The 26,493-nt window shown below is 42.6% G+C and overlaps 1 protein-coding gene across 1 annotated transcript; it reads left to right on the top strand.

The window, feature by feature from the left end:
• Positions 1–4,336: 4,336 nt before the first annotated feature.
• LOC124115664 lies at positions 4,337–25,462 on the top strand. The gene is made up of 14 exons (XM_048383487.1): positions 4,337–4,519; positions 9,005–9,098; positions 10,179–10,252; positions 11,201–11,326; positions 12,739–12,829; positions 16,568–16,755; positions 17,468–17,652; positions 19,068–19,098; positions 20,357–20,456; positions 20,800–20,876; positions 21,325–21,450; positions 22,808–22,898; positions 23,334–23,518; positions 25,113–25,462. Exons 1-14 carry the CDS (start codon positions 4,409–4,411, stop codon positions 25,296–25,298), a joined length of 1,665 nt encoding a protein of 554 aa, XP_048239444.1. The 5' UTR covers positions 4,337–4,408; the 3' UTR covers positions 25,299–25,462.
• Positions 25,463–26,493: the final 1,031 nt, after the last annotated feature.

Raw genomic sequence — 26,493 nt, 5'->3', positions numbered from 1 at the left:
CATGGGGTATTTGGGGCTACCCTATCCTCTGTGTAGTCTGTCAAGCATGGGGTATTTAGGACCACCCCTCCGTGAAGCATGTGTGTACTTGGGACTAGTAATGCTTCTGAATCCCCACGGGCTAAACCCAAACTTTGATGGGATGTCGCTACACACTGCATTTTCAGATTTGCTGGTGTTAGTGAGTATTTGATCCATTTTCATTCAGAAATGACGCTTGCAGATTAAGAGACGTCGACGTTACCCCGCATCGAATAATCACTAACACTAGCAAATATGAACGAATAACGTTTATCAGAATTGTAAAAACAAAATGTTATGGAAAATGTTCCGGTAGCTGGAGTGCGGCGTTAAACAACAAACAAACTAAATAAGAAAAATACACAGAGCAGGACAACCCTATTCAAAAACACCTGGAGTTATCACTGATTTTCAGTGATCCAATCATGTATTTTCATCACTATTTTTCCTTTTAAAGCCTCTTGAATCTTCTGGTGTCCCCCGCCGTGATATCCATACCTGTGCTCGTGGGTTACACCGAAGTGGTAAACGTCTGAGACCTGCATCACTTCGGGCTTTCCTCCCACATTTAGCTGACACGCTGTGATATAACTGGAATACTGTTAAAAGCGGCGTTAAACGCGACTCACTCACACTCACTCACTCCGCCGTGATATTGCTGGAATAGTGAGTGAGTGAGTGAATGAGTATGGTTTAAGCCGCTTTTAGCAATATTCCAGCAATATCACGGGGGGGGGGGGGGGGGGGGGGGACACCAGAAATGGGCTTCACACATTGTACCCATGTGGGGAATCGAACCCGGTCTTCGGCGTGACGAGCGAACGCTTTAACCACTAGGCTACCCGACCGCCCCTGCTGGAATAGTGCTCAAAGCGGCGTAAAACCATACTCACTCACTTACCCTCAGTTTCTTTAGATATTCTCTAGCTTTGACGTTTGGATTTATTATTCGTTTTTAGCTGAAAAGTATGCCACACATTTGTTTTCTGGTTTCAGTGTTTGAACAACATAAACGAGTGCAACCCCTGGAAAGACGAGTGCTGTGACGACCTCACCTGTATCAATCTTAGGAAGGGATACTGTGCCTTCCCCTTCGAGCGATGCTTCTGTATGAACAAGATCTCTTTCCACGTGGATCAGAGATCGGTATAGCGAGGCAAAGCGTTACAGCCGGGTGGAGGATTGGAGAGACGCGGTTGTGTGACATTAACTTTACTTCTGCTTTTATGACTAAGTGAATCTGTATCTAATAAAAACGCTCATATATATATGTCTTTGTCATGCAAGTACATTTCGTGTACATCAAATACCGGGCGGATTGGACCCGTCCCACCTTTCTTGATAGTTACTGTCTCATTGTCATATTAAGAAATTCAGTCTGATGGAAAATAAAAGATGCCACCCTTTACCTTGTATTTTTTAAAATCTTTCATTTACTTTCAAATGCACATAGGAGTGACTGCCTTATGGCTCACGTGACTGAGCAGGATCATGTCAGGGTATTACGTTATCGGGGCGGTCGGGTAGCCTAGTGGTTAAAGCGTTCGCTCGTCACGCCGAAGACCCGGGTTCGATTCCCGACATGGGTACAATGTGTGAAGCCCATTTCTGGTGTCCCCCGCCGTGATATTGCTGGAATATTGCTAAAAGCGGCGTAAAACCATACTCACTCACTCACTCACTATTACGTTATCAGCGAAGCGCCCGTATACCACCTTCTCCTGGGACTCTGGACCAATGGGGCCGAAGCGACTAAGCTTGTCGTAAAAGGCGACTAACGGGATCGGATGGTCAGGCTCGCTGACTTGGTTGATGCAAGTCATCATATCCCAATTGCGTGGGTCGATGCTCATGATGTCAACCACTGGATTGTCTGGTCCAGACTCGACTGTCGTCATATAGTAGGAATATTGCTGAGTGCATCGTTAAACAACAAACAAACAAACAATGAGGCTGAATATATGAAGGAAATGGCCGCCTAGTGGAAGAGCGTCCGCCCGGAGAGCGGAAAGTTCGATCCCCGGCCGCGTTTGACCAAAAAACGTTAAAAGATGGTACTTGTTGTTACCCTGAATGGTGCTCGGCATGAAGTTGTTAAGCAAGGACCTGTCGGCTCTGTGTCAGTATACTGTGTCTGACTGGGGTATTCATGTTAAACTTCGGCATGGTATCTCCGTGAGCTAGCACTATAAAGAAGGTGTTCCACCACCATGCAATCTTTGACAGATATGAACTCTCATTTACACAAAATCAACAACATCATGAAAATGTGCCCACTAAGAAAGTACGCTGTCTCGATGTGACTCGATCTAGAAGTTATGGAGTTTCTTTTAAGCAAGAGACCACAAGTGTTAGAGTGTCCGCCCGGCGAGCGGAAGGTCCGGAGTTCAAATTCCCGTCCGCGTCATACCCGAAAACGTTAAAAGATGGTACTTGTTGTTACCCTGTCTGATGTTCGGCATTAAGGGGCTAAAACAAGGACTCGGCTCGGAGTTAGTAAACTGTGTCTGAGTGGGGTAGTCGTGTTAAACTGCGGCATGGTATCTCAGTGAGCTAGCACTACAAAATTGGCATTAGTCAGGAATAGTACAAGCAGCCACACACACACACGTGCATGCACGTAGCTATATAAGTGCAACATTCTTGGACGCGACGTTAAACCCCATTTCACATCACCCTAAAATAAAACAAAACAAAACTATGACCATTATTTGACATATTTTCCAAAATGTTTTGATGTTTGGTACATGTGTTATTTAGAGGGACTCGACATTAATGTTACTTTATTTGCGATATGTTGAATATTGACTTGTTTTGATCTTTGCACATTGATCAATCCTTAACGTTCTCTCAAAATGGATTAATGGTTCGCTGAACGTCTTCGATTTCTTTATGACTGATGACGCTGAAATGTTTCTTCTCCTGAAGACATCACAGACTGTTCAAATCGTTGTAATCTGACTGAAAGGTTCGTTTCACTTTTTTTTTAGAAATATCATAAAATGTTTTGAAACACTTCACACTGATCTCACGAGGCTCAGAAAGATGAAAGCGAGATTTATAGCTTCACGTTCGTTGAAGGCATCAGGAACGACTTTCAACTGTCTTGTCGCAGACGATGTTCCTTCTTCTTAATCTGCAGCACCAAATGTGTGAAAACGCACTCAAACATTTTGTGGCACAGTTATACGGTTGAAGCGTTTATAAACAATTTTTTTTCAAATATTCAATACATTATAAAACTTTTAAATCAACTTATTTTCAGAATTGCATTAGTCATGATAATGAACATTTTCTGTTTGCAAAAAAGGATAAATAAATTTTATGTTACATGTCACACGAAGGTCAAAGACTCCAGACAAAAAGAGCTCACGAAAATCAAAATTCAAAGTACATGCTTTGTGATACATGTGGAGATGAATATATGTTTTATGACTGCCCATTAGAGGCTACTGACAACCTATCGAAGCCCCTTATGGTGCGTGAGTGAGAGAGTTGGGTTTAACGCCGCCTTTAACAGTATTCCAGTTATATCGCGGCGTGTCAGCTTAATGTGGGAGGAAAGCCAGAAGTGATGCAGGTCTCAGACGTTTACCACTTCGGTGAAACCCACGAGCACGGGTATGGTGCTAACAAACCTAGAAACATAATCGGGGCGAACATACAATCATAGGTTTCTGTCGTGCCCAAGGGACGCAACTCTGCACAACGAATCGCGGCGCCTTAGATGACTGGGCCACCTGTGCCCCCCAAGTCCCTTATGGAAAGCCCCGGCAGCGCCATACAAATAGACGTAAAAGGATCGTATTTATTGTTACCCTGCCTGCGGCTCGGAATTAAGGGGATGAGACAAGGACTGGTCGGCTTCAGCAGTATACTGTGTTTGAGTGGGGTGTCCATGTTAAACTGCGACATACTATAAATCCGTCATAAGTCTGAACTAGTACAATTAGTCACATGCACACACATAAACACACACACACGTGATAAGACCGCCTCCGTGGTCTGGTGGTAGTTGCCATTGGCAGTTTTATTTCAATCATGAAAATACAAGGTTGGGGACAAGTGATACTTGTACAAATATTTGTCTGGGCCTTGGCCTTCCTCTACCAACCCTTTTAACCTCTTAACTTTTCCAGACTCGATTATTTACGGACCCCCGTCATATAGCTTAAATATTACTGCGTGCGGCGTTAAACAACAATCAAAAAAACTCAAAACATCGTAACTGACGATAATTCGGTTATTGGTGAAGGCACCTTTAATGCTTTAATCAATGGCGATCGAAAAAAGCAGTGCACACATGCAACAGCGACTTGGCGGAAGCCCGACCTCGTGGGAAGACACGGCCTTGACCTTGCACTAGAGAGGACGCAGATATGACAATATGACAAGCGTCTTCGGCAGAAGCGTGAGGATATTGTCAGTGCTACGTTCAACATACTGTCGTCAGGGGAAGATGAGCGTCCACCAGATTGCCGAGACTGGTTATTTGAAGGTAACACCAGACAGCCTTCAGCTGCCACGCTGGTATATTTACACACGCTGGATTGTGATCGCATGATTCAAATATTTCCGGTTAAAATTTAAAGGCGCGGGGATCACGTGTTTAGCAAACGTAACCAACAGTGACTGCTTGACACGTGTGTTGTGGGCGTTGATAGTTCTAGACATGCAGTTTCCTATCGTTTTTTAAGTGTGCATATTTTTCAGTCTGCAACATTAACATCCTAACCATCTGTGGTTTTGTAGTCAAAACGGACTTGTTTGTTTGTTTGTTTCTTGTTTAACGCCGCACTCAGCAATATTCAAGCTATATGGCGGCGGTCTGTCAATAATCGAGTCTGGACCAGACAGTTCAGTGATTGACATCATGAGCAACGATCCACGCAATTGGGATACAATGACATGCATCAACCAAGTCGGCGCGGCTGACCACCAGATCCATTCGTCAGCACTCGCCCCTTTCCGTAACCTGCAAGAAGACTCGTCCCCCTCTCGATGAATGTTATGTGCGAAAATACGACAAACCAATCAGAGTGCGCGTATGATTTCAAGTACTTCGTCAAAGAGTCCCTCAGAAATAATTTTTGATTTTACATATGTCTTGCATCTAAAAATATACCAAAGACACAGTTAAATGTGTTCAATCATATTGTATAATTCCGCACGTCCCGATGTGCTTTAAAAGGCATCTGAAATATATATAATATATGGGGAAATATATGTGAACCATTACGCAACGAATTGACAATTGTTTTAGTTATGTCCGTTTGCGCTAAGACGGAACCCGGTCGCAAAAATGGCCACCAGAGGGGCACGAGTCGCTATTCGGCTTGTCCCGGAATAACACGAGTTGGTCACGAATGCACCAGATCCCGTTTGTCGCCTCTTACGACAAGCATAGTCTTTTACGGCAAGAATGGGTTACTGAAAACATATTTTAACCCGGATCGACTCATATCAGAGGCCTCATATAAGATTATATTAAAATACGATGTTGGCTCTATGTTGGCCCAATATCAGCGTGTTTGCTGGAAACTTTTCATTCCTGTTGTTGTGACACAATACTTGAGTTTGACGTCTTTATGTTTCTCTTTGGCTGTTATAACTTGTTTTGGCTGTCTCCATGGTTTAGTGGTAGAGCGTCCGCCCGGAGAGCGACAAGTCCGGTTTCTATTCCTGGCCGCGTCATATAAGTAGACGTTAAAAGATGGTACTTGTTGTTACCCTGCGCTCGGCATTAAGGGGCTAAAACAAGAACTGGTCGGCTCGGAGTCAGTATACTGTGTCTGGGTTGGGTTTTCATGTTTATCAGTGGCATTGCATCCCAGTGGGTTAGCACGCGCGCGCAGACGCGACTTTAACCGTCACCTATATATTTTGTGGCCTATTTGACTATGGGCTGTGGCCCTTTGACCGATTTCTGTGGCCGTTTGGACTTAACCTCTTGAAGCCGTTCTGACACGAGTCCGTTTTAACCTGCAACGTGTCAAGCCAATTCATTGTGTGTGTCCCACCTGATATGCTTTGAATATTGATAAGACCATTGTCACTAACGCAGTACACTGATAAACCGACAAACTCTCTCCGTAACATTGCATACATATGTGGTGACACCCTACTCAGCAATATTCCAGCTATATGAAGGCGGTATGTAAATAATACTGCATAGAAATAGTATGGTGTTAAACATGCCAACAAACAAAACATTAAAATAATTAGATTATTATTATTATTATTATTTTTTTATTATTTTTTATTTAATTATTGTTATTATTATTATTTTATTATTTTATTTTTTATTTATTATTATTGTTATTATAAATATTTGTTTTCCAAACTTATGAGAGAGGGAAAAAATTAAACCTGGAAGACGTTTGTACTTTATTCATCCTTGGTTCACTCATTCATTCATTCATTCATTCATTCATTCATGCATTCATTCATGCGTCTTTTGGAGCAGCACAATTAACCATCAAATGTAGACGATAAAATGAACATTTTACATTTTACAAAAAAAGGGACTCTAGAACTAGCTGTTGATACAAACGCTGATGGCCGACATAATGAGGACATTTTACCAATAGTGCTGGAAACATCAATATCTCCGGAAATGTAACGTCACGTCAATAAAAGTATAGAGATTAAAACCCGTACATGTTAATGGCCACGTCTTCCCTGATAGCTTCAGGGGTGGTTAACTCCGCTATAGCGACAGGGTCATAAAGGCCCATGCACCATATCGTCACTTCCTGTAACTCGTTTAACCGGATTCCAGATATAATATAACAGTTACGTATATAGTTTCAGAGAACGGATGACAGAAACACTGAAGCTGCGATGCGGGAAATTTTAAAAATCCATTCTTTAATAACATTTTTCTAAAGAAATGAAAATGTTCAATGCGCAGGATTTTAAGTGACTCTTCGATGCCTAAGAAACTTTAACTTTTAGCCTAAACTTGAGAACGCACCATTTATAACACTTGATTGCATTTATGACACTTTATTGTACCGTAAGAGGCATCTATGCTCGTCTTTAGAGGCGACTATGCTCGTCGTTAGAGGCGACTCACGGGATCGGGTATCCCAATTGCGTGGATCGATGCATGCTCATAATGTCAATCACTGGATTATCTGGTCCAGACTCGATTATTTACGGGGCGGTCGGGTAGCCTATTGGTTAAAGTGGTAGCCTAGTGGTTAAAGACCCGGGCTCGATTCCCGACATGGGTACAATATATGAAGCCCATACTCACTCACTAACTCTCTCGATTATTTACAGACCACCGTCATCTAGCTGGAATATTGCTGAGTGCGGCGTTAAACAAACAAATAAAATTTTATTGTATTTTTTCATTCAGCTTTCAACCTATACTTTCAATAAATCCGTATGATACATAATTAGTCAGCATAAGCCAGTACTCGACGCGAGACTTATAACATGCCTGCTCCTCAAACTTGCGGCGTTCACCGACCTTGACCTGTGATAAGACATCGCGATGAGGTCAAGAGGATGTTGGTGAAGGGATTCACTTTATTTTCTGCATTTCGTTCAAGAAGCTTTCGCCTCTGTAGAATGAGTGTCCACAAAGTTGCGGAGGCTGGCTTTCAGAAGGTAAGACAATGTTACCATACTCTTTAAATTCACCTGCGATGAGGTAACGTTTAAAAAAAAGTGCGACCCTCTTGAACACCGATTGTGTTGTTCATGCGTAGACATGTCATTTGATATCGAGCACACTGTCGGTATTTTTTAATTTTTAACATTTTTTAACGTGTGGTGTCCATATACATGCCACCCTATCCTTGTGAGAGACAACTAAATTTAGCATCGGGTTGTGTGACCTGTTTAAGTGTATATCAACCTATATACCCACCGCTTTTATCGTTGCCTTGACCTAGATTTGATTATAAACAGCTGTTACACAGTTGGAATATTACTGCGGTGTTGAATAACATTCACTCACTAATTTTTGTCTGTTTGTTGTTTAACGCCGACCTCAGCAACATTCCAGCTATATGACAGCGGTCTGTAAATAATCGAGTCTGGACCAGACAATCCAATGATTGACATCGTGAGCATCGATCTACGCAGTTGGGATACGGTGACATGCATCAACCAAGTCAGCGAGCCTGACCACCCGATCCCGTTAGTCGCCTCTTACGACAAGCACGGGTGGCTGAATACCTATTCTATCCCGGATCTTCACGAGTGCACTCACTAACTACCAGGCAACCACATCGCCCCTTTCAAGTCAGTAATGATATAATATTCCGTTGTAATCCCATTTTGAAATTGTGAAGATTTGATTTGAATTAAAGTGGCAATAAGGACTGCGTCATTTACTAACTAACGCAGTCCTATTGTCACATTAATTCAAATAAAATATTCACAATTTCAAAATGGGATAACAACGAATCAAATATCATTACTGACTTGAAAGGGGCGATCTGGTAGCCCAGTAGAAGCTTTCATTCTCACGAAGACCCAGGTTCGACTCCTCTGGTACAATGTGGGAAGCCAGTTCTTTGTTTCACCAGACGTGCTATGGCTCTAGGGTGCACGGGTGGCCCAGTCGTCTAAGGCGCCGCGATTCGTTGTGCAGAGTTGCGTCCCTTGGGCACGCCAGAAACCTATGATTGTATGTTCGAATCCCGGTTCGCCCCGATTATGTTTCTAGGTTTGTACGCACCATACCCGTGCTCGTGGGTTTCACCGAAGTGGTAAACGTCTTAGACCTGCATCACTTCGAGCTTTCCTCCCACATTAAGCTGACACGCCGTGATACAACTGGAATACTGTTAAAAGCGGCGTTAAACACAACTCACTCACTCGCTATGGCTGTAATCGTTCAGAAAAGTTCAATATTTACTCATACGCATGAATGTACGAGTCACAATGTCTTCTAAATCATTTATTACAGTGTGGGCAGCAACGTAGCGTATCCTGAATACATTCCACATACATTTCTCCTCAGGGCGCCCATTATAACGCCAACAGACCTTCTTATAGCGAGGAGGCTGTAGACCTCATCACGGGCACAGTTTCTGGAATACAAACACGTGACACAGGTGAGTGTTGCGCACGTGCACTAGAGAACTGTATTGCCGTAATCCTACATAGGCATTAAGTACCCGAATCGACGAAGGAAGTGGGTGCTCACTCGCCTAAGGTGCCGCGATTCGCTCTACAGAGTTGCGTAACTTGGGTATGCTTGAGACAAGCTCCTTCCCAGCGCGTGACACCTTCGTTACACTCTCGGTAACATCGCTGCCACCAGTGTGGGCGCGGCCATTACAAGAATCTTGAAATTTGCCCTCCAACCCCATATGTAGTAACGTTTATACTTTTGTTTATGTCTTTGGGAATGCCATCATATTTCATTTTGAAAAGCTTTACGACTGACTATGTTTTCCAGATGAATTTACTTCGTTGTTTTAATAATCAGATTGGTTCGAGATTGCAGACAAACGGAAAATCAACCAACTTCTCCCTTACATTCTTACTATATCAATAACACGATAGTTTTAATGAAACAGAAATTCAAATTGACAAACGAAGCAAGTAATTTAGCAGAGATAAGTGTATTCGGCGTCACGACAGTCGTCACTTGTTTGTAAACATAACGGTCCTTCGGTTGCGAGTTCAACTCCAAGCATGGTTGTGGCCACCTATTCACAGTGGGGAGTTTTGACTGGTGGCAGCGATAGTATAGAGAGCTTGTGCTTGAGACTGAAATAAACATGGGTTTAAATTCCCGATATGCCCTGATTATAGTTCTTGGTTTGTCGGAACCAAACCCGAGCTGATGGGTTCCAAAGTGGTAAGAGATCAGAGAGTTACGTCTCTTCTTTGCAAATCCAAACGATAAAATACAACGTAAATTCTTTCATGGAACGGGATATTCGTTTATTTTTTCTCTTACTAAAGGATAATTATAAGTAGATTAACTTGCATTTGAGCGGAACTGTACTTCAGGATCGGCGGGAGATTAGATTCATGCAAACAAAGATAGATGGCCTGATGGACGTAAAACGCTTTTTTGTAGTGATTCTCTTGGTTCAATCGATGTAATTAATATAAAAGAAGTGTCAAATTTAAATCATGTATTAAACGTGGATGTTGGTAACGCCATGTGTTTGTTTGTACAGTGACGTACGATGTCCTGGAACTGGGCGCAGGCACCGGACTTTTCACCAAGAGAATAAACCAGAAACTACCAAAGGTTCGATTTCAGTATCGACATGATGTTTGTTTTGTTTGTTTGTTGTTTAACGCCGACCCCAGCAATATTCCAGCTATATGACGGCTATCTGTAAATAATTGAGTTTGGACCAGACAATCCGGTTATTTATATCATGAGCATGGATCCACGCAATTGGGATACGATGACATGCATCAACCAAGTCAGCGAGCCTGACCACCCGATCCCCTTAGTCACCTCTTACAACAAGCATAGTCGCCTTTTACGGCAAGCATGGGTTGCTGAAGACTAATCTAACCCGGATCTTCACGGGTCTCGACATTATGCTAACAATATGTCTTAGACCTACCTTTTAAGATGTGTCATACTGCGGTTGGATAGCCTTATTCATAAAGCGTTCGCCCCTCACGCCCAAGTCCTGGTTCTCTTCTCACTATGGGTGCAATGTTTAAGGCCTATTCTTGGTTTACCTGCCGTGATATGGCTTGTATATTACAGTGTAATCCCCTACCCCAACCACAAAAGGAATCAAATGGATGCTCCCTAAGGTGGTATTTCATGTATACATTCTCTGACATATTAAATATATGCTGTGCCGCGTTAGCCACGCAACAAATACCTTCTGTTTTTGTGCGAATTGTACGAGTGGCGGTCGCTGTCGGTAGAGCAAGGCATGCTTACCCTTTTGGGGAACATCCACAGGACCTCGTTATTGGTCAGTAAATAAAAAATATATAACCCCTATATGTAGTTCTCTACTTACATATAGGGGGTATATATTTTTATTTACTGACCAATAACGAGTTCCTGTGGGAACTTCTGGTGTCGTCCATCCATACAATTTCATATTCCATGTCCATATAACTATTTTTCCCTTGACGCCCAATTGACTGTGTTTCGGTCGATAATCGAAACTGATTACTGTCTGGCGTTGACATTTTATTAACACACTTGCTTTATCCTAACTAGACTTCCCGTTACCTGGCAACAGAGCCATCGGCAGGGTTTCTTCCGGTTCTTCAAAAGAGTTGCCCGGATGTGGAGACACGCCAGTGTGCAGCAGACTCCATACCTTTATCTGACAGTGCGGTCAAGGTAAATATGTTTCCACATCTGGCCACGAGGTGAGGTGAGGTGAAATTGGGTTTAACGTCGCGTCCAAGATTATTGCACTTATATAGCGACGTGCATGCGCATGTGTGTGTGTGTGTCTGCTTGTACTAGTCCGGACCGATGCCGATTTATAGTGCTAACCCACTGAGAAACCATGCCGCGGTTTAACATGAATACCCCAATCAGACACAGTATACTGACTCCGAGCCGACCAGTCCTTGTTTTAGCCCCTTAATGCCGAGCGCCATACAGGGTTACAACAAGTACCATCTTTTAACGTCTTTTTGTATGACGCGGCCGGGGATCGAACCCCGGACCTTCCGCTCTCTGGGCGGACGCTCTACCACAAGACCACGGAGGCGGTCCATCTGGCCATGAAGCTCCAGACGACTTTGTTGTGTTTCATTTAATAATTACCCAGTAATGCCAGCATTTGTTCGAGGGCAGGGTATAGCCGTGTGATTTAAGAGTTCTCTTGTTGCACCAAAGACCCGAGTTCGATTCCCTACATGGGAAATATACTATACAATATGACAAAAACAATTAGGGATCGTGAATATTTTGGGAATATCTATTTGTTGTGAACACTGAGCACACAATGTCATTAAAACAATCCTCCTAAATATTCATGACCCCCCTAACATGTTTGTTCAGTATAGATGCCCCCGCCGACACATGGCTTGAATATGGCGAAAAGAGACGTGAAAGCTCGCTTACCAGCTACACTTCATAAACACAAGAGCACACAAAGCTCTAAACCAAGACTGGAAACAGCTTAATCGCATTACCTCTCCTACTCGTGATACATCTTCCCGAGGAAAGGGAGTTAGCTGACTGTAAAAGTCCAGTTTCTACCCTTGCTGAACTAGGCTGGAATTTCTGGGTGATCGTAGCGCCACCAGTGGCTATTACGAGTTATGTCCCTTCTGTGTCCCTCCTATTGACCAATCAGATTTCAGCTCTCATATCACTTGCATTTGCTTCAAACAAAATGGCGGCGCCCAGTCACGATCTGATCGATGATCAAGATCTATGTTTATTATAATAAAACGGGTCTTACGTCAAATCACGTGAGCACCTTGATTAAAAACATAAAAAGATTTGGAAAATTTCTGTTGACGACATGTTGACTGCACACATGGTTTGCAAATCCTGCAATCGAGCGAAATCTGCTTGTGCTTCAAACACAATGATCAAGATCTATATTGTAATAAAACGGGTCTTCCCTCGCGTTGTGCATCAAATTAAGTGAGCAATTAAAAACATGAAAAGATTTGGAAAATATCCGACGACGCCCAGTTGACGTAACACATCCTTTGCTTTTCCTACGGTGGACCAAAATCTGCAGGTTGTAATCCATGTTGTGTACAAACCGGATTACTCTTTCTCCACAGGCGGTGATCTGCGCCCAAAGTTTCCATTGGTTTCCATACAGTCATGTCCTGGACGAAATACGACGGGTGATGGTGGATGGAGGGAAGCTTAGTGAGTACCTAGATCTTTATTGTCACTCTGAGAAGAGAACTTACAGGCTCGTTTAGGATTCGAATCAAAGTAGGCCCCGAGTACTCCGCACTTGTTGTGGAAGCCATCATAATGAGGTGGTGAGGTGAAATGGGGTTTAACGTCGTGCCAAGATTATTGCACTTGCGTGTGTGTGTGTGGCTGCTTGTACTAGTCCGGACTGATGCCGATATATAGTGCTAGCCCACTGAGATACCATGCCGCAGTTTAACATGAATACCCCACTCAGACATGGTATACTGACTCCGAGCCGACCAGTCCTTGTTTTAGCCCCTTAATGCCGAGCGCCAGACAGGGTAACAACAAGTACCATCTTTTAACGTCTTTTGGTATGACGCGGCCGGGGAACGAACCCCGGACCTTCCGCTCTACCACTAGACCACGGAGGCGGTCCCATCATAATGAGGCTTGGGTGGACACAGTGTGTACCATTGGTGATTGGATGGCGCTGTACCAGTGGCTCTGTATCCATGTTGTCAACGACATGTTTGGCTGGCCCACACTCGTGTGTTAGAGGTTACAGCTGGAATGACTGACTGCTGCATAAAATACCTTCACTGTTGTTTCTCATACAGGCATTCTTGGTACCTTGGTGTAATCTTGATTTTATTTGTCTGCCTGTAGAACAACTAGAGTTACTGTACTTGTTCAATCATTCCCTGAAGTGAGTGAGTGAGTTGGGTTTAACGCCGCTTTAAACAGTATTCCAGTTATATCACGGCGTTTCAGCTTAATGTGGGAGGAAAGCCCGAAGTGATGCAGGTCTCAGACGTTTACCACTTCGGTGAAACCCGCGAGCACGGGTATGGTGCTGACAAACCTAGAAACATAATCAGGGCGAACCGGGATTCGAACCCACAATCATAGGTTTCTGGCGTGTCCAAGGGACGCAACTCTGCTCAGCGAATCGCAGCGCCTAAGACGACTGGGTCACCCGTGCCCCCCATTCCCTGAAGGGACGAGAAGCCCTGTGACGTCGTTAGAAGTTTTCATCCTTTGGTAATTAACAAAAGGAAACACAAAGGGAGGTCATTCCCGAAGGTATAAAATGCAGATTGTAGTTCAGTCGTTCATTAAATGATGCATGTCCTCGAATCCCAATAGCGTGGATCGATGCTCATGATGTCAATCACTGGAATGTCTGGTACAGATTCGATTGTTTACAGACCGCCGTCATATACCTGGAATACTGCTGACAGACAAATATATTTAATTTGCATACATTAAATTGTGTACATGAGGTCGACAGTACAATGATTCTCATTACACTGTTGTCATGGAACGCCATATATATTATTCGAGTATGTGGAACCACCTCTGTGTAGTGAATGGAGCGGAAGTCGGTGGTTCGATCCCCGGCCGCGTCATTCCAAAAGATGCAAAAAACTGCTGCTTGTTGTTACCCTGCCTGGCGCTCAGCTTTAAGGGTATAAAACAATGACGTGTCGGCTCGAAGTCAGTATACTGTGTCTGAGTGTGAAATTCATGTTTTACTGCGGCGTGGTATATCAGTTAGTGAGCGCGCACACACGCACTCGCGCATTGACGCACATATATGCCGCTATATAAGTGCAATAACATTGACGATAAACCCCACTTAACACAACATGACCAGTCTTGGCGATATATATCTTTTCCTCGTTGTTTAAACATTTAGAAATGCAAGTTTTTTTCCTATGTCCTGAAGTAACCAGGCTTATGGAAATCCATGTGAACATCTCCCTTACAACAGAGGTTTAATTTATGTCGCGTCAATCATCACGTCTCTTCTGGTTGACGGAGAAGGCGTATCTAGTTTCATAAACTCTTCATTCGTAATTTACATATGAACACATGCACAAAAGTTAAGCGCCACCCACCATATTTGTGAGCTGTTGCTTTTGGCACTTAATGATGACTATTATAATGAGATGTGGGGCGGTCGGGTAGCCTAGTGGTTAAAGCGTTCGCACGCCCCGCCGAAGACCCGGGTTCGATTCCCGACATGGGTACAATGTGTGAAGCCCATTTCTGGTGTCCCCCGCCGTGATATTGCTGGAATATTGCTAAAAGCGGCGTAAAACCATACTCACTCACTCACTATAATGAGATGTACGATTGTTATAAGCCGTATATGTAAACCTCATGTGATGCAAAAGTTGTCCCAAAGCAAGTTTATCTTGTGTTCCAAAAGAATATGAGCAGAAAGGAATTATACCGAAGACCAGAAATTGAAGGATTAGAAAACATTGAAAAACCTTTTTTGTCATGTTACTGTCATGATATCAGCAGACCATTTCAGGTGTAACATAGACACCCTAGGGAGTGCAGAGTCTATTGCAAGACAGAAACGCCAGTAACGTGTGTATGATCCACGGACATTGACCACAGCTTCAACCCTACGCCCCATACTCATTACAAGTCGTTGAATGCTTCTCTGAGGCAAACGGATCCATTCTTCATGAAGTGCGGCTTCAAGTCCAGCGAGATTTTGAACTGGGGGATCACGATGTCTGATTTTCCGGCCAAGAATGTCCCAGAGATGCTCAATCGGATTAAGATCCGGACTACAGGCCGGCCAAGGAAGAGTGACAATAGCTTCTTGACGCAAATAAGCCCAAACTGCTCGAGATCTGTGTGGTCTAGCATTGTCGTCCATGTAAACGGGTCTTGTCTGAAGAGGATGGTTGTCAAAATGAGTGACTACCACTGGAAGAAGAATGGCATCTTGGTATTGTTGGCCATTCAGTTTTCCACGAATTGTCTTGCAATGGCTCTGCATGACATGCCAGCATTTTTCATGCCTATCACTTGCCATCTTTCAGCGTTCGTTAACTTTCTCCTCACCATGGCTGATTTTCAACCTCTATTGAAAGGGGAATCTCACACAGGAGCAAAATGCAACCACGTGTCTGAAACTTGAATTTCAGTATTTATAGGGTAGGGGAACTGCAGCAACACGTAAAGCACGCTTTCCTTGTGGTATCTGGACAAATTTGGGTTCATTAAACTATGGAAGCCTAATTCAGTCATACATCATCATATTTCGTATTTCTGATTCCCACACGTGAAATCAAGAGACTATGAATATGGTGGCGCTTAACTTTTGTGCATGTGTATACAGTACAACGATTGCCTTATTTGGAGTGATGACAGTGAGTGATTGAGTGAGTGAGTATCGTTTTACGCCGCTTTTAGCAATATTCCAGCAATATCACGGCGGGGGACACCAGAAATGGGCTTCACACATTGTACCCATGTCGGGAATCGAACCCGGGTCTTCGGCGTGACGAGCGAACACTTTAACCACTAGGCTACCCGACCGCCCCGGAGTGATGACAGTATAAGGATTGCCAAATATTTCGTGTACCCGTGAAGATCTAGGGTAGAATAGGTCTTCAGTAACCCATGCTTACCGTAATAGGCGTCTTTGCTTGTTGTAAGAGGCAACTAACGGGATCGGGTGGCCAGACTTGTTGACTTGGTTGATGCATGTCATCATATCCCATTTGCGTGGATCGATACTCATGACATCAATCAGTGGATTGTTTGGTCCAGACTCGATTATTTACAGACCGCCGTCATATAGCGATAATATTGCTGAGTGCAGCGTTAAACAAAAAAAAAAAGCCTTATTTGGTGATATTTGGCATATGTATCATCATTTTAACTCGTAATAGAAATCTTGCTTCAAACTAAATTGATCCATTTTGTGTTTAGTACTGATCTGGAACAAGAAGGACTGGTCGGTTCCGTGGATAAGTGAAATACAAAGCTACATATCGAAAGAAGATGATACAAGACCCGTGCACAATGTAGGCGGATATCTTGCCTGGAGGGAAGTATTTCAAGATTACACCGGTTTCAAAGACGCAAAATACATCCAATTACCTGGAGTTGAGTTTAAGGTGAATTAATACTAGATTATGGAACAAGAACCTCTTTAGCAGAGAAAGCAATTTACATTTATCAATGGATATAAATAAATCCAGTGAAAACCTGTATCTGGCCCTGGTGTTCCTCAGGGCTTAGTGCTTTGACCCTTATTATTTTGCTATTCACAATTGACTTTGTAGCATATATTCCTGACGAAATTCTATATCTATATTATTGTACATGATCCCGAATCTACGAATACGCCATTAAAGGAAGATTTAAAATTAATTACAGGATTGGCAAATTCATAGAAAGTAAATTATATTCTTTACTGTTCTATAGCAAGAGAACGGCAACCATAACTATTTATGAACATTCAATTGTTATTGCCCATAACCGTCTTTGGCTAACTTTGTTATGTGATGGTCTTTGGATGATGCAAATAAGCGATAGTGTTGCCAAAGCTATACTTTTAGTGTCTTCGAAATCTTGAAAAGCTCCTGAAAAGAAGCCTTGAAGCCCGTCGGCAAAATATAGATCCCCAGCAATCTGTGCTTGATGAACGAGGCGACTAAATTGCCTGTACAATTACCAATAAATATTTTATATTTTGTGAATAAGACATTTTCAAATACTTTAATTCTGGTAATAAGAAACCCCAAAATCAAGTGCTTTATTTCGTTGAATACTTTGGATTTTTTACTGTGAATACTTGTGTTATACATCACAACATTTCGTTGCCAGGGCAACCAGGATTTCGTGGTTGATCACATGTCCTCAATTAGCGTCATGGCGGGTCTTTCTGACGAGCGGGCCCGACAGGCTCTGGGAGACATCCGGGCTATCCTTCAGAAACACCCGGAAACCAAGGACAACGACTTGATTCAGATTCCGTTCACCACTGAGGTCTACATTTACACGTGTCACAAGCCTTCCTAGCTGCATGTGGTTTGTTAACGATTACTACCAGCAATGACTGCTGTTATTTTCCATCTTCCCTAGGCAAGGGAGTTAACTGACTATATAGGTCCAACTAACTAGGTTGGAATTTCTCGGCTCGATCGTAGCGCCACCCGTGGCTTTGACGAGTTATGTCCCTTCTGTATTCTCCTGTTGACCAATCAGATTTCACCTCTCATATCACTTGCATTTGCTTCAAACAAAATGGCGGCGCCCAGTCAATACGATCTGATTGATGATCAAGATCTATATTATAATAAAACGGGTCTTACGTCGCGAAGTGCATCAAATCACGTAAGCACCTTGATTAAGGACATGAAAATTAATGGAAAATTTCTGTTGACGACATGTTGACTGTACACATGCTTTTCAAACTCTGCAATCGACCGATATCTGCACGGCAGTTTACGAATCGGGTGTCGATTTCGTTACGCGATTTAATTGGACTATACATAGACTCGTTAGTCCAGCCAAAATATAACTCCGTAGTTTCAAGCCAAGTGCGGCAATGGTGGAAACTGGACTTATATAGTCAGTTAATTCCCTTGCCTCGGGGAGATTTTTATTCTCATTTATCAGTATCATTCATCACTGAAATGTACATCCACACGTATAATTTAAAACCCCAGCTGCGAGTGGCTAGGTAACGAACACTGTACGAGCAATGACATATGTTATGTTTTTTTTTATTGATCAGAATCATTCACCACTGAATCTACATCTACACGTGTCTTAAGACGCCCTAGTTGCGCGTGGTTTTGGTGAAGTCTTCTGTCCGAGCTGTGCCTTGCACGTAACATACACATGATTTTATTAATCAATTTTTCACCACACACGATATATATTCCGCTGTGTATATACACAAAGAATAGCGCCCGTGTTCGGTTGTCACGTGCATTGACGTGGCAAGATATATGAGTGTTTGTAATAAGCAAGGCAAAGGATTTTATTCATTCCCAGACGAAATCTGCGGTAAAATTATGAAATTTCTTCGGTAAATTTACCAAACTTCTAAAGCTAAAATGTTTCCTCCAAAATTAATATAAGCTCATGTGCATGGTCCCACTGATATTTCTGATCAGATGTAAACCTAGTTTATGTTGTCCTAATACCAAAACAACGTTTAATAGTGAGAGTTATTTACTTCCAATTTTGTTTTATTGTAGGATTTATATTTTGTGTTTTTGAATCGCTTGTTAAATGTTTTGAGTGCAAATTTTATAGAAAAGCTTGAAAATATTGAAAATAAAACACATTCCATATTCTGATGTGTCTGTTTTGATATCATTTATAAACCCACCTGGACCGAAGGTTAAGGTGAGCGTTTGTCATGGCGCGTTGTTCGTCGTCTGTCCTTAATCATAAACTTTTAACATCTTCTCAGGACCGGCGGAATGGAAGAACTAAAGGAGAAAGTCTAGCATCACCGTGACTCGGCTTGCGGTGATGGCGTAAAAATATAAAAGAAACAAACTCTATTCATAAACCAAACACGTTAGTTTGATTATTGCGCCACAGTCGGTTTCGAATAAATGTAAAAAATTAAATCAGCTTTAAACGTTGGTGCAATACACAGGAATTAGCCAATGATGTCAGTCCATTCTGTTCAAGCTGGTGGCTGGGCTGGATTTGACCTGACACACCTAGATCTCAAAGTCTTGTTAAAATGCTTACACGGTCATACAGGAAAGATAATGAACTTTTGTATCTTACTAATAAAAATGACGAAAGTCTGGAGTTCTGGACATTGTCAAGGGAGCGAATGACAGAATCACAACGAATTTTGAAAAATACTCAAACTGTTTAGATGCTAAAAATCAATAACTGGTGTAGTGGTGGGTGGGTAGGAGGTAGTGTGTCATATTTCACTAGTTAATGGAATTCAACGTTGAGTATTTATCTTCATTCATAAAGGAAGGAAGATTACCTGGTTTATGATTCGATTTGATTAGGATGATAATCATGCTCACAATTAATCTGTAGTAAACCTTTCAGATCCTAGACGTATGTGAGATAGTTATGTTAATATTAGCTTTGAACTGTTACAGTATTTGTGCTATCATGACGTGTCAGTTTAATATCCAAGACGTTAGATGTTTATCCCTTTGGTAAAATCTTCTATAACCATGTAATATCTGAATAATTAGAAACAGATTACTGATTAAAGTCTGTTGAATCTGAAAACTAAAATGTGCTTTAAAATATAATATATAATACATAATTACAATGCATATTTCCGCAGCAGGGGTGACCCAATAGTTAAAAGCGCCGTATATTGTTATGCAGGATTGCGTCCCTTAGACGAGCCAGAATCTTATGGTTGTGCGTTCGAATTACAGAAATGCCTGCTTTATGATCCTCGGTTTGCCAACACTGTTCCGGTGCTTGTTAGTTTCACCGAAGTAGTAAATGTCTAAGACTTGCATAACTTCGGCCTTTCCTGCCACATTTGAATGTCACTGCTTGACATAATAACTGAAATACCGCTCAATACTGCATTATTATTTTTTCGAAATTAAGGATTTCGAAGTAAAAAGCGCTTCAATAGTTGTCTTCATTTCATAATTATTTTTCCCTGTTTCCATCAACGTGTTCGATAAGACATCGACTTTTTGTACCGAGCATGTTTTACATTTTTTGTCCGTGAAAAAATCTACATCATTTGTTTATTAGGGCGGTCACTACGATGCGAACCGGCCAACCTACACCAAGGAGACCATTGACCTCATTGCAAGGGAGATAACTCAAGTTGAAAATATCGAAAATACCAAAGGTACATACATATTAATTTTTTTAAAATCAATGGTTAATGTAGCTCAACATTTTTGTCTAAATTAATTGCGTCTGTACCAGTATATGACCATTTATACTGGATGTTTTGAAAACTAAGTTGTTGTATATAAACAATTTCAGAGAAAATATATGTTTGGTTTTACGTACTGACTGAAAAAAATATGCGGTGTCAAATAATAATCCCTGGTATCCACGCCCTGAATGTAAAATGGTCTGTCAATCAGTTGATTCAGTTAATTTCACGACGCCGTCATATAGCTGGACTATTGCTGACTGGACGTTAATAAAAAACAAAGATACAAAATAATGTTTTATGATTTTAGGGATTCAGTATGATGTGCTTGAGCTTGGTGCCGGGACTGGGATATTCACGAGAAAAATATTTGAAAAATTACCTGAGGTAGGTGCGTGTGTAAAGGAGTGGGAGTGAGTGTGTGGAGTTTGACGCCGGTTTTAACAAAGCTCACAAATCATACCAAATGTGTTTGCCGGGTTGGAATAAGTGTTCAGCAACCCATGCTTGCCGTAAAAGGCGACTATGCTTGTCGTAAGAGGCGACTAACGGGATCGGGTGGTCATGCTCGCTGACTTGGTTGATGCATGTCATCGTATCCAAATTGCGTGGATCCATGCTCATGATGTCAATCACTGGATTGTTTGGTCCAGACTCAATTATTTACAGACCGCCGTCATATAACTGGAAAATTGCTGAGTGCGGCGTTAACAAACTAACAAACCAATGGGTGTATTTGGTTCAGTCATTAATTAGTATTCGGAACAAGCCTAATGTTAGGAAAGGTTGTGAGAATACTTAGATATAGATAGTGCAGTTTTAATTTCTTACACAGGGTACCCGTTACCTGGCAACAGAGCCCTCGGACGCCTTCCTGCAGACGCTCAAAGGCATGTCTCCAAACCTGGACGCCAAGAACTGTGCCGCTGACAGTATACCACTGCCGGATAACTCGGTGAAGGTAAAATGTGTGATATTTTATGTTTCGTGAATACTTGCAGTCGTCACTGTGTAACTCTCGTACAGCGAATAGTATGGTTTTAAACGTTTGTTGGAGTGAGAGGTCTATTATTGTGATTTGATACCCTATCAGTGTCCAGTACATGCATTAGTTTTCTTCAGGACCATGGTCGAAAATGATTATAGATTATGATTATCCACTTTCCGGTTTATCTTGCCTCATAGTGAGTGAGTGAGTGTGGTTTTATGCCGCTTTAGCAATATTCCAACAATGTCACGGTAGGGGACGCCACACCTTCCGAGGCAAGGGAGTTAACTGACTGTAAAAGTCCAGTTTCCACCCTTGCCGAACAAGGCCAGGATTTCGATTGGCCGCCATCAGTGGCTGTTACGAGTTATGTCCCTTCTATGTCCCTCCTCTTGACCAATCAGATCCCGCCTCTCATTACACATGCGTTTGCTTTGAACAACATGGCGGCTATCTGATAGGTAATCAAGATCTTTATTGTAATAAAACGGGTCTTACCTGGCGAAGTGCATGAACACTTGAGCCCCGTTATTAAAAACAAGAAAATATTTGGGAAATATCTGTCGATGCCAAGTTAACAGTACACCTGCTCTGCTATTACTGCAATCGATCTAAATCTGCACGGCAGTCCCCATGTTGTTTTTGAACGGGATGTCCATTTCGGTACGCAATTTTGATTGGACTATGCATAGACTCCATAATTCCACTTTCCTAGTCAGTTAAGTCCCTTGCCTAAGGAAGATGGGGACACCAAAAATGGGCTCCGCACATTGTACCCATGTAGGGAATCGAACCCTGACTCGCGAACGCTTTAACCACTAGGCTACCCAACTGCCCCATCCAGCGCAATAAAGTTTATAGAAAGTCCATGTTGGCTGCGTTTGGTGGTTCATCATAAGCTTTTACAACACTTAGATACAAACTTATCTTCTATTTGAAAGCAAAAGCAAATAGAACATGTCACGTAATAATAATATGAAAGAAACTAGTTTCAATTAGCCATCACACCTGTGCTGTTCGACATTGCCTATCGACATGGGATTGAAGAGATCCAAATGACCTTATATGGAATGACGGGGTAACTCGCGATCGCAAGGCAAGATACCGTAAATAATTGAATAAGCGCATGTTGTTATATATTTCGGAAGGCTCTTAGACCAAGCCATTATTCGAAGAGGGTAATTGTTTTCTGAGAAGTTTGCATATTATTTTTCATATTATTAAACAAAGCGGACTTCTTTTTCTTTAGCATTTGATGACCTAGATTTACGCATATCTATTCTTTGTTGGAGAAATCTGTGTGCATCTGTAACGTTGTATGTAATTCCAGGCGGTTCTATGTGCCCAGTGCTTCCACTGGTTCTCCACCACAGCGGCTCTAGATGAAATGAGGAGAGTCTTGGTGGATCAAGGAAAACTGGGTAAATCTTAAGTAATCTTAATGAGTTAATTGTCTTGGCAAATATTTATGCTAGCAAGTTTATTTTTTCGGAAGACATTCCAAATACAATTTCTGTCCAACAAAACCTCTATGGTGTATGCCATGGTAGAATGTTTTATTCCTCTTTTTACACAAAGACGCATCTCAGTTTCAACCTGTGGACAAAACAACTTGGCAAAAGAATGATTGTGGCTAAAAATGGAACAAACAAGAAATGGTTATTCGATGTTAATGTATTTGTAATTCACTGGAGTGTCTGGTCCAGACTCGATTAATTACAGACCGCCATCATATAGCTGGAATATTGCTAAGTGCGGCGTTAAACAACAAACAAACATACCAAAAGACGTTAAACGATGGTACGTGCTGGTTATCGTTGTCGCCACATGTATAACGATGTCCAGCTATTGTCCAGTGCTGGTGTGGAACATGCGGGACGTGTCCGTGCCGTGGGTCAAACAGATAGAGGGACTTGTGGCCAAGGCTGCCGGGCAGGGTGCGGACAAGCTGCCCACCACCTTCCACTGGAGAAAGGTCATGCAGGGGTATTCCGGTTTCAGGAACGAGGCTCATCAGCGGAAGGAGGGAACTCCGTTACAGGTGAACTTTCACATCACGTGGTATACAGTCGGTTTTTGTTTAATCCCACGTCACGGAAGGGCGGATATAGGTGTTGTCCGTCCGTCAGTCCGTCACGTTTCGTTTTCGGAGCAGAACTAAAACAACATGAGAGATATCTTAACCAAATTTGGCACAAAGATAGGTCTAGTGGTGAACTATTGTCTTTTGATAGTTTGGGATTTTTTAACAATTTATTTTTCGAGTTTCCATGACAACGACTTTGACAATGGCGGTAGTGCTCCTTTCCGGAGCAGATCTTGAAAACTGTACAATATTTCTTCACCAAACTTGGCACATAAATAGGTCCAGTGCATCTTCCCGAGGCAAGAGAGTTAACTGACTTTAAAAGTCCAGTTTCCACCCTTGCCGAACTAGGCTGGAATTACTGGGCAAGATCGTAGCGCCACCAGTGGCTATTACCAGTTATGTCCCGTCTAAGCCTCTCCTATGGACCAATCAGATTCCACCTCTCGTATTACTTGCGTTTGCTTCACACAAAATGGTGGCGCCCAGTCAGGATGATCTGATCGATTATCAAGATCTATATTGTGATAAAACGGGTCTTACATCGCGAAATGCATCAAATCACGTGAGCACCTTGATTAAAAACATGAAAAGATTTGGAAAATATCTGCTGACAATGAGTTGGCGGTGCACATGCTTTGCAAATCCTGCAATCGACCGAAATCTGCACGTCAGTTTACGAACCGGATTTCGATTTCGGTGCGCGATTTTGATTGGACTATGCACAGACTCGTTAGTCCAGCCAAAGTGTAACTCCATAATACCAGCCTAGTTCGGCAAGGGTTGAAACTGGACTTTTATAGTCAGTTAACTCTCTTGCCTGGGAAGATGGGTCTAGTGGTAATCCGGTGCCTTTTGATAGTTTGGGATATTAAAACATTTTTTTTTCGAGTTTTTAAAGACATATTAACTTGGCAGGTGGTATGAGTATACCATGCTTTTTCCAATTCCAAGTTGAGTTTGAAATATTCGTATTTTTAATAATATTAATGTACTGATGTGCCAGGATCACGGAGTTCGAATCCCAGATTCACCACGTTTGCGAAGCAGACTTGGCGAGCACCATATCCTTGCTAAGAGGTTTAAATCAACGCGGTAAACGTCCGCGCCCTGCGTCATTTCTGATCCCACATCAAGCTGATCATGACAGACCCTGTTATTGAGATACAGTCACGGCGGTGTTAACTAACCAACGTGCACTTTTCAGGACTTGATGACCATAAGAAGTTTGTTTGTTTGTTTTGATTTTAACGCCGGACTGAGCAATAGTCCAGCTATTCCCGACACGGGTACAATGTGTGAAGCCCATTTCTGGTGTCCCCCGCCGTGATATTGCTGGAATATTGCTAAAGGCGGCGTAAAAACCATACTCACTCACTCATTATAAGACGAATGCATTTGGCCCAACTGACCCACCCACTCATGGGCTTAGCTAGCCAAGTCGTCTAAGGCGCCGCAGTTCCGTGCAGAGTTACGTCCCTTAGGTGTTTCCAGGTTTGTCTGCACCATACCTGTGCTCGTGAGTTTCACTGTCATACATCTGTTACAGGGAACAGTTGAGGCAATCCTCAAGTATTACTCCACCTTCAGTATGATATGTGCCCTGGAGGAACAGGAACAACGCCAGACTCTCGCCGACATCCGGGACATCCTGGACCAAAATGTGGCAGGGAAGGATATCGGGAAGTACCCCTTTAACACCGAGATTTACACATACATCTGCAACAAGTCGTGATGGGGGCGCCTGGTACAGCAAATAGTACCAGCTCTGAATGGCAGAGACAATTACACACGCGAAGAAAATTGTTATTGTAATTGGTGACTCGTAACTAGATGTCATGGTTTGTTTTAAGATGTAACACAACGCATCGTTCAGGAATAAAAGCTTTATTAACTGGATTACAAATGGCTCTGGCTCTCACTCGGGGCCGTTTCAAAGTGTGCTGTCGGGGTGGGCGGGGGGCCCAGTCTAGGCCCAGTCGTCTAAGGCGCCGCGATTCGCTGTGCAGAGTTGATTGTGGGTTCGAATCCCGGTTCGCTCTGATTATGTTTCTAGGTTTGTCAGAACCATACCCGTGCTCTTGGGTTTCACCGAACTGGTAAACGTCTGAGACCTGCATCACATGGGCTTTCACCACATTAAGCTGATGATACGCCGTGATATACCTGGAATAATGATAAAAGCGGCGTTAAACCCAACTCACTCACTCACCAACTGTGTGCTGCTGTTGATGTTTGCCTCTTGGTCAACCCAAGTTCTCAGTCTGCCCCCAAGTTGTAGTCTCGTTATGCCGTCTGTCTCTGTATTTAAGGTGTAATAGATCCCTCCCCTTTGGCGGCCAAGAGTTTACCCCGTGGAAGACGTAAACAAGTTGTCGGTAGTCACTGCGTAGTGGACTTTCGTCCAGTACAATCTAATTTCTGTCACTAATTCTCTGACCATGTAGTGCCTCAATGTTTACACCACATCCGACGATATATTCATGTACATATCATCATTACTGCGGATGAGGATGGGGAGGGGTGGGGGCGGCGTTTGTTTGAATAGTAGATAAGTGTATATTTGGAGCGGCAAAGTCATCTCAGGGTCCGCAATTTGTTGTGAAGCGCTAATCCTATATGAGTGCCAGAAACTCATGTTCGAATTCGCACTGATTATGTTTCTTAATTTGTCAGCAACAACGTCTTTGTTTGTTTGTTTGTTGTTTAACGCCGCACTCGGCAATGCTCAAGCTATATGACGGCGGTCTGTAAGTAATCGGGTCCTTAATTTCTCATTATGATAAATTGCTTCTTATACCGAAGCTCACATAAAGTGATTAATTTCACATTTTTTGCAGTCGTCTTCTTTTTATTAGAATTACAAGTCAGTCGAGTGAGTGAGTATGGTTTCACGCAATATTCCAGCAATATCACGGCGGGGGACACCA

This window comes from Haliotis rufescens, unplaced genomic scaffold (assembly GCF_023055435.1).
Source record: "Haliotis rufescens isolate VD_foot unplaced genomic scaffold, xgHalRufe1.0.p SCAF_49, whole genome shotgun sequence".
In the NCBI taxonomy this organism is placed as follows: Eukaryota; Metazoa; Mollusca; class Gastropoda; order Lepetellida; family Haliotidae; genus Haliotis; species Haliotis rufescens.
The sequence above is the reverse complement of the archived record's forward strand: the minus strand, read 5'-3'. Positions and strand labels throughout refer to the sequence as shown.

Coding starts and splice junctions, on each gene's coding strand:
- LOC124115664 (XM_048383487.1), top strand. CDS start 4,409: ATGACAAGCGTCTTCGGCAGAAGCGTGAGGATATTGTCAGTGCTACGT. Junction 4,520..9,004: donor CCGAGACTGGTTATTTGAAG/GTAACACCAGAC, acceptor ATTTCTCCTCAG/GGCGCCCATTATAACGCCAA. Junction 11,327..12,738: donor TATCTGACAGTGCGGTCAAG/GTAAATATGTTT, acceptor CTTTCTCCACAG/GCGGTGATCTGCGCCCAAAG.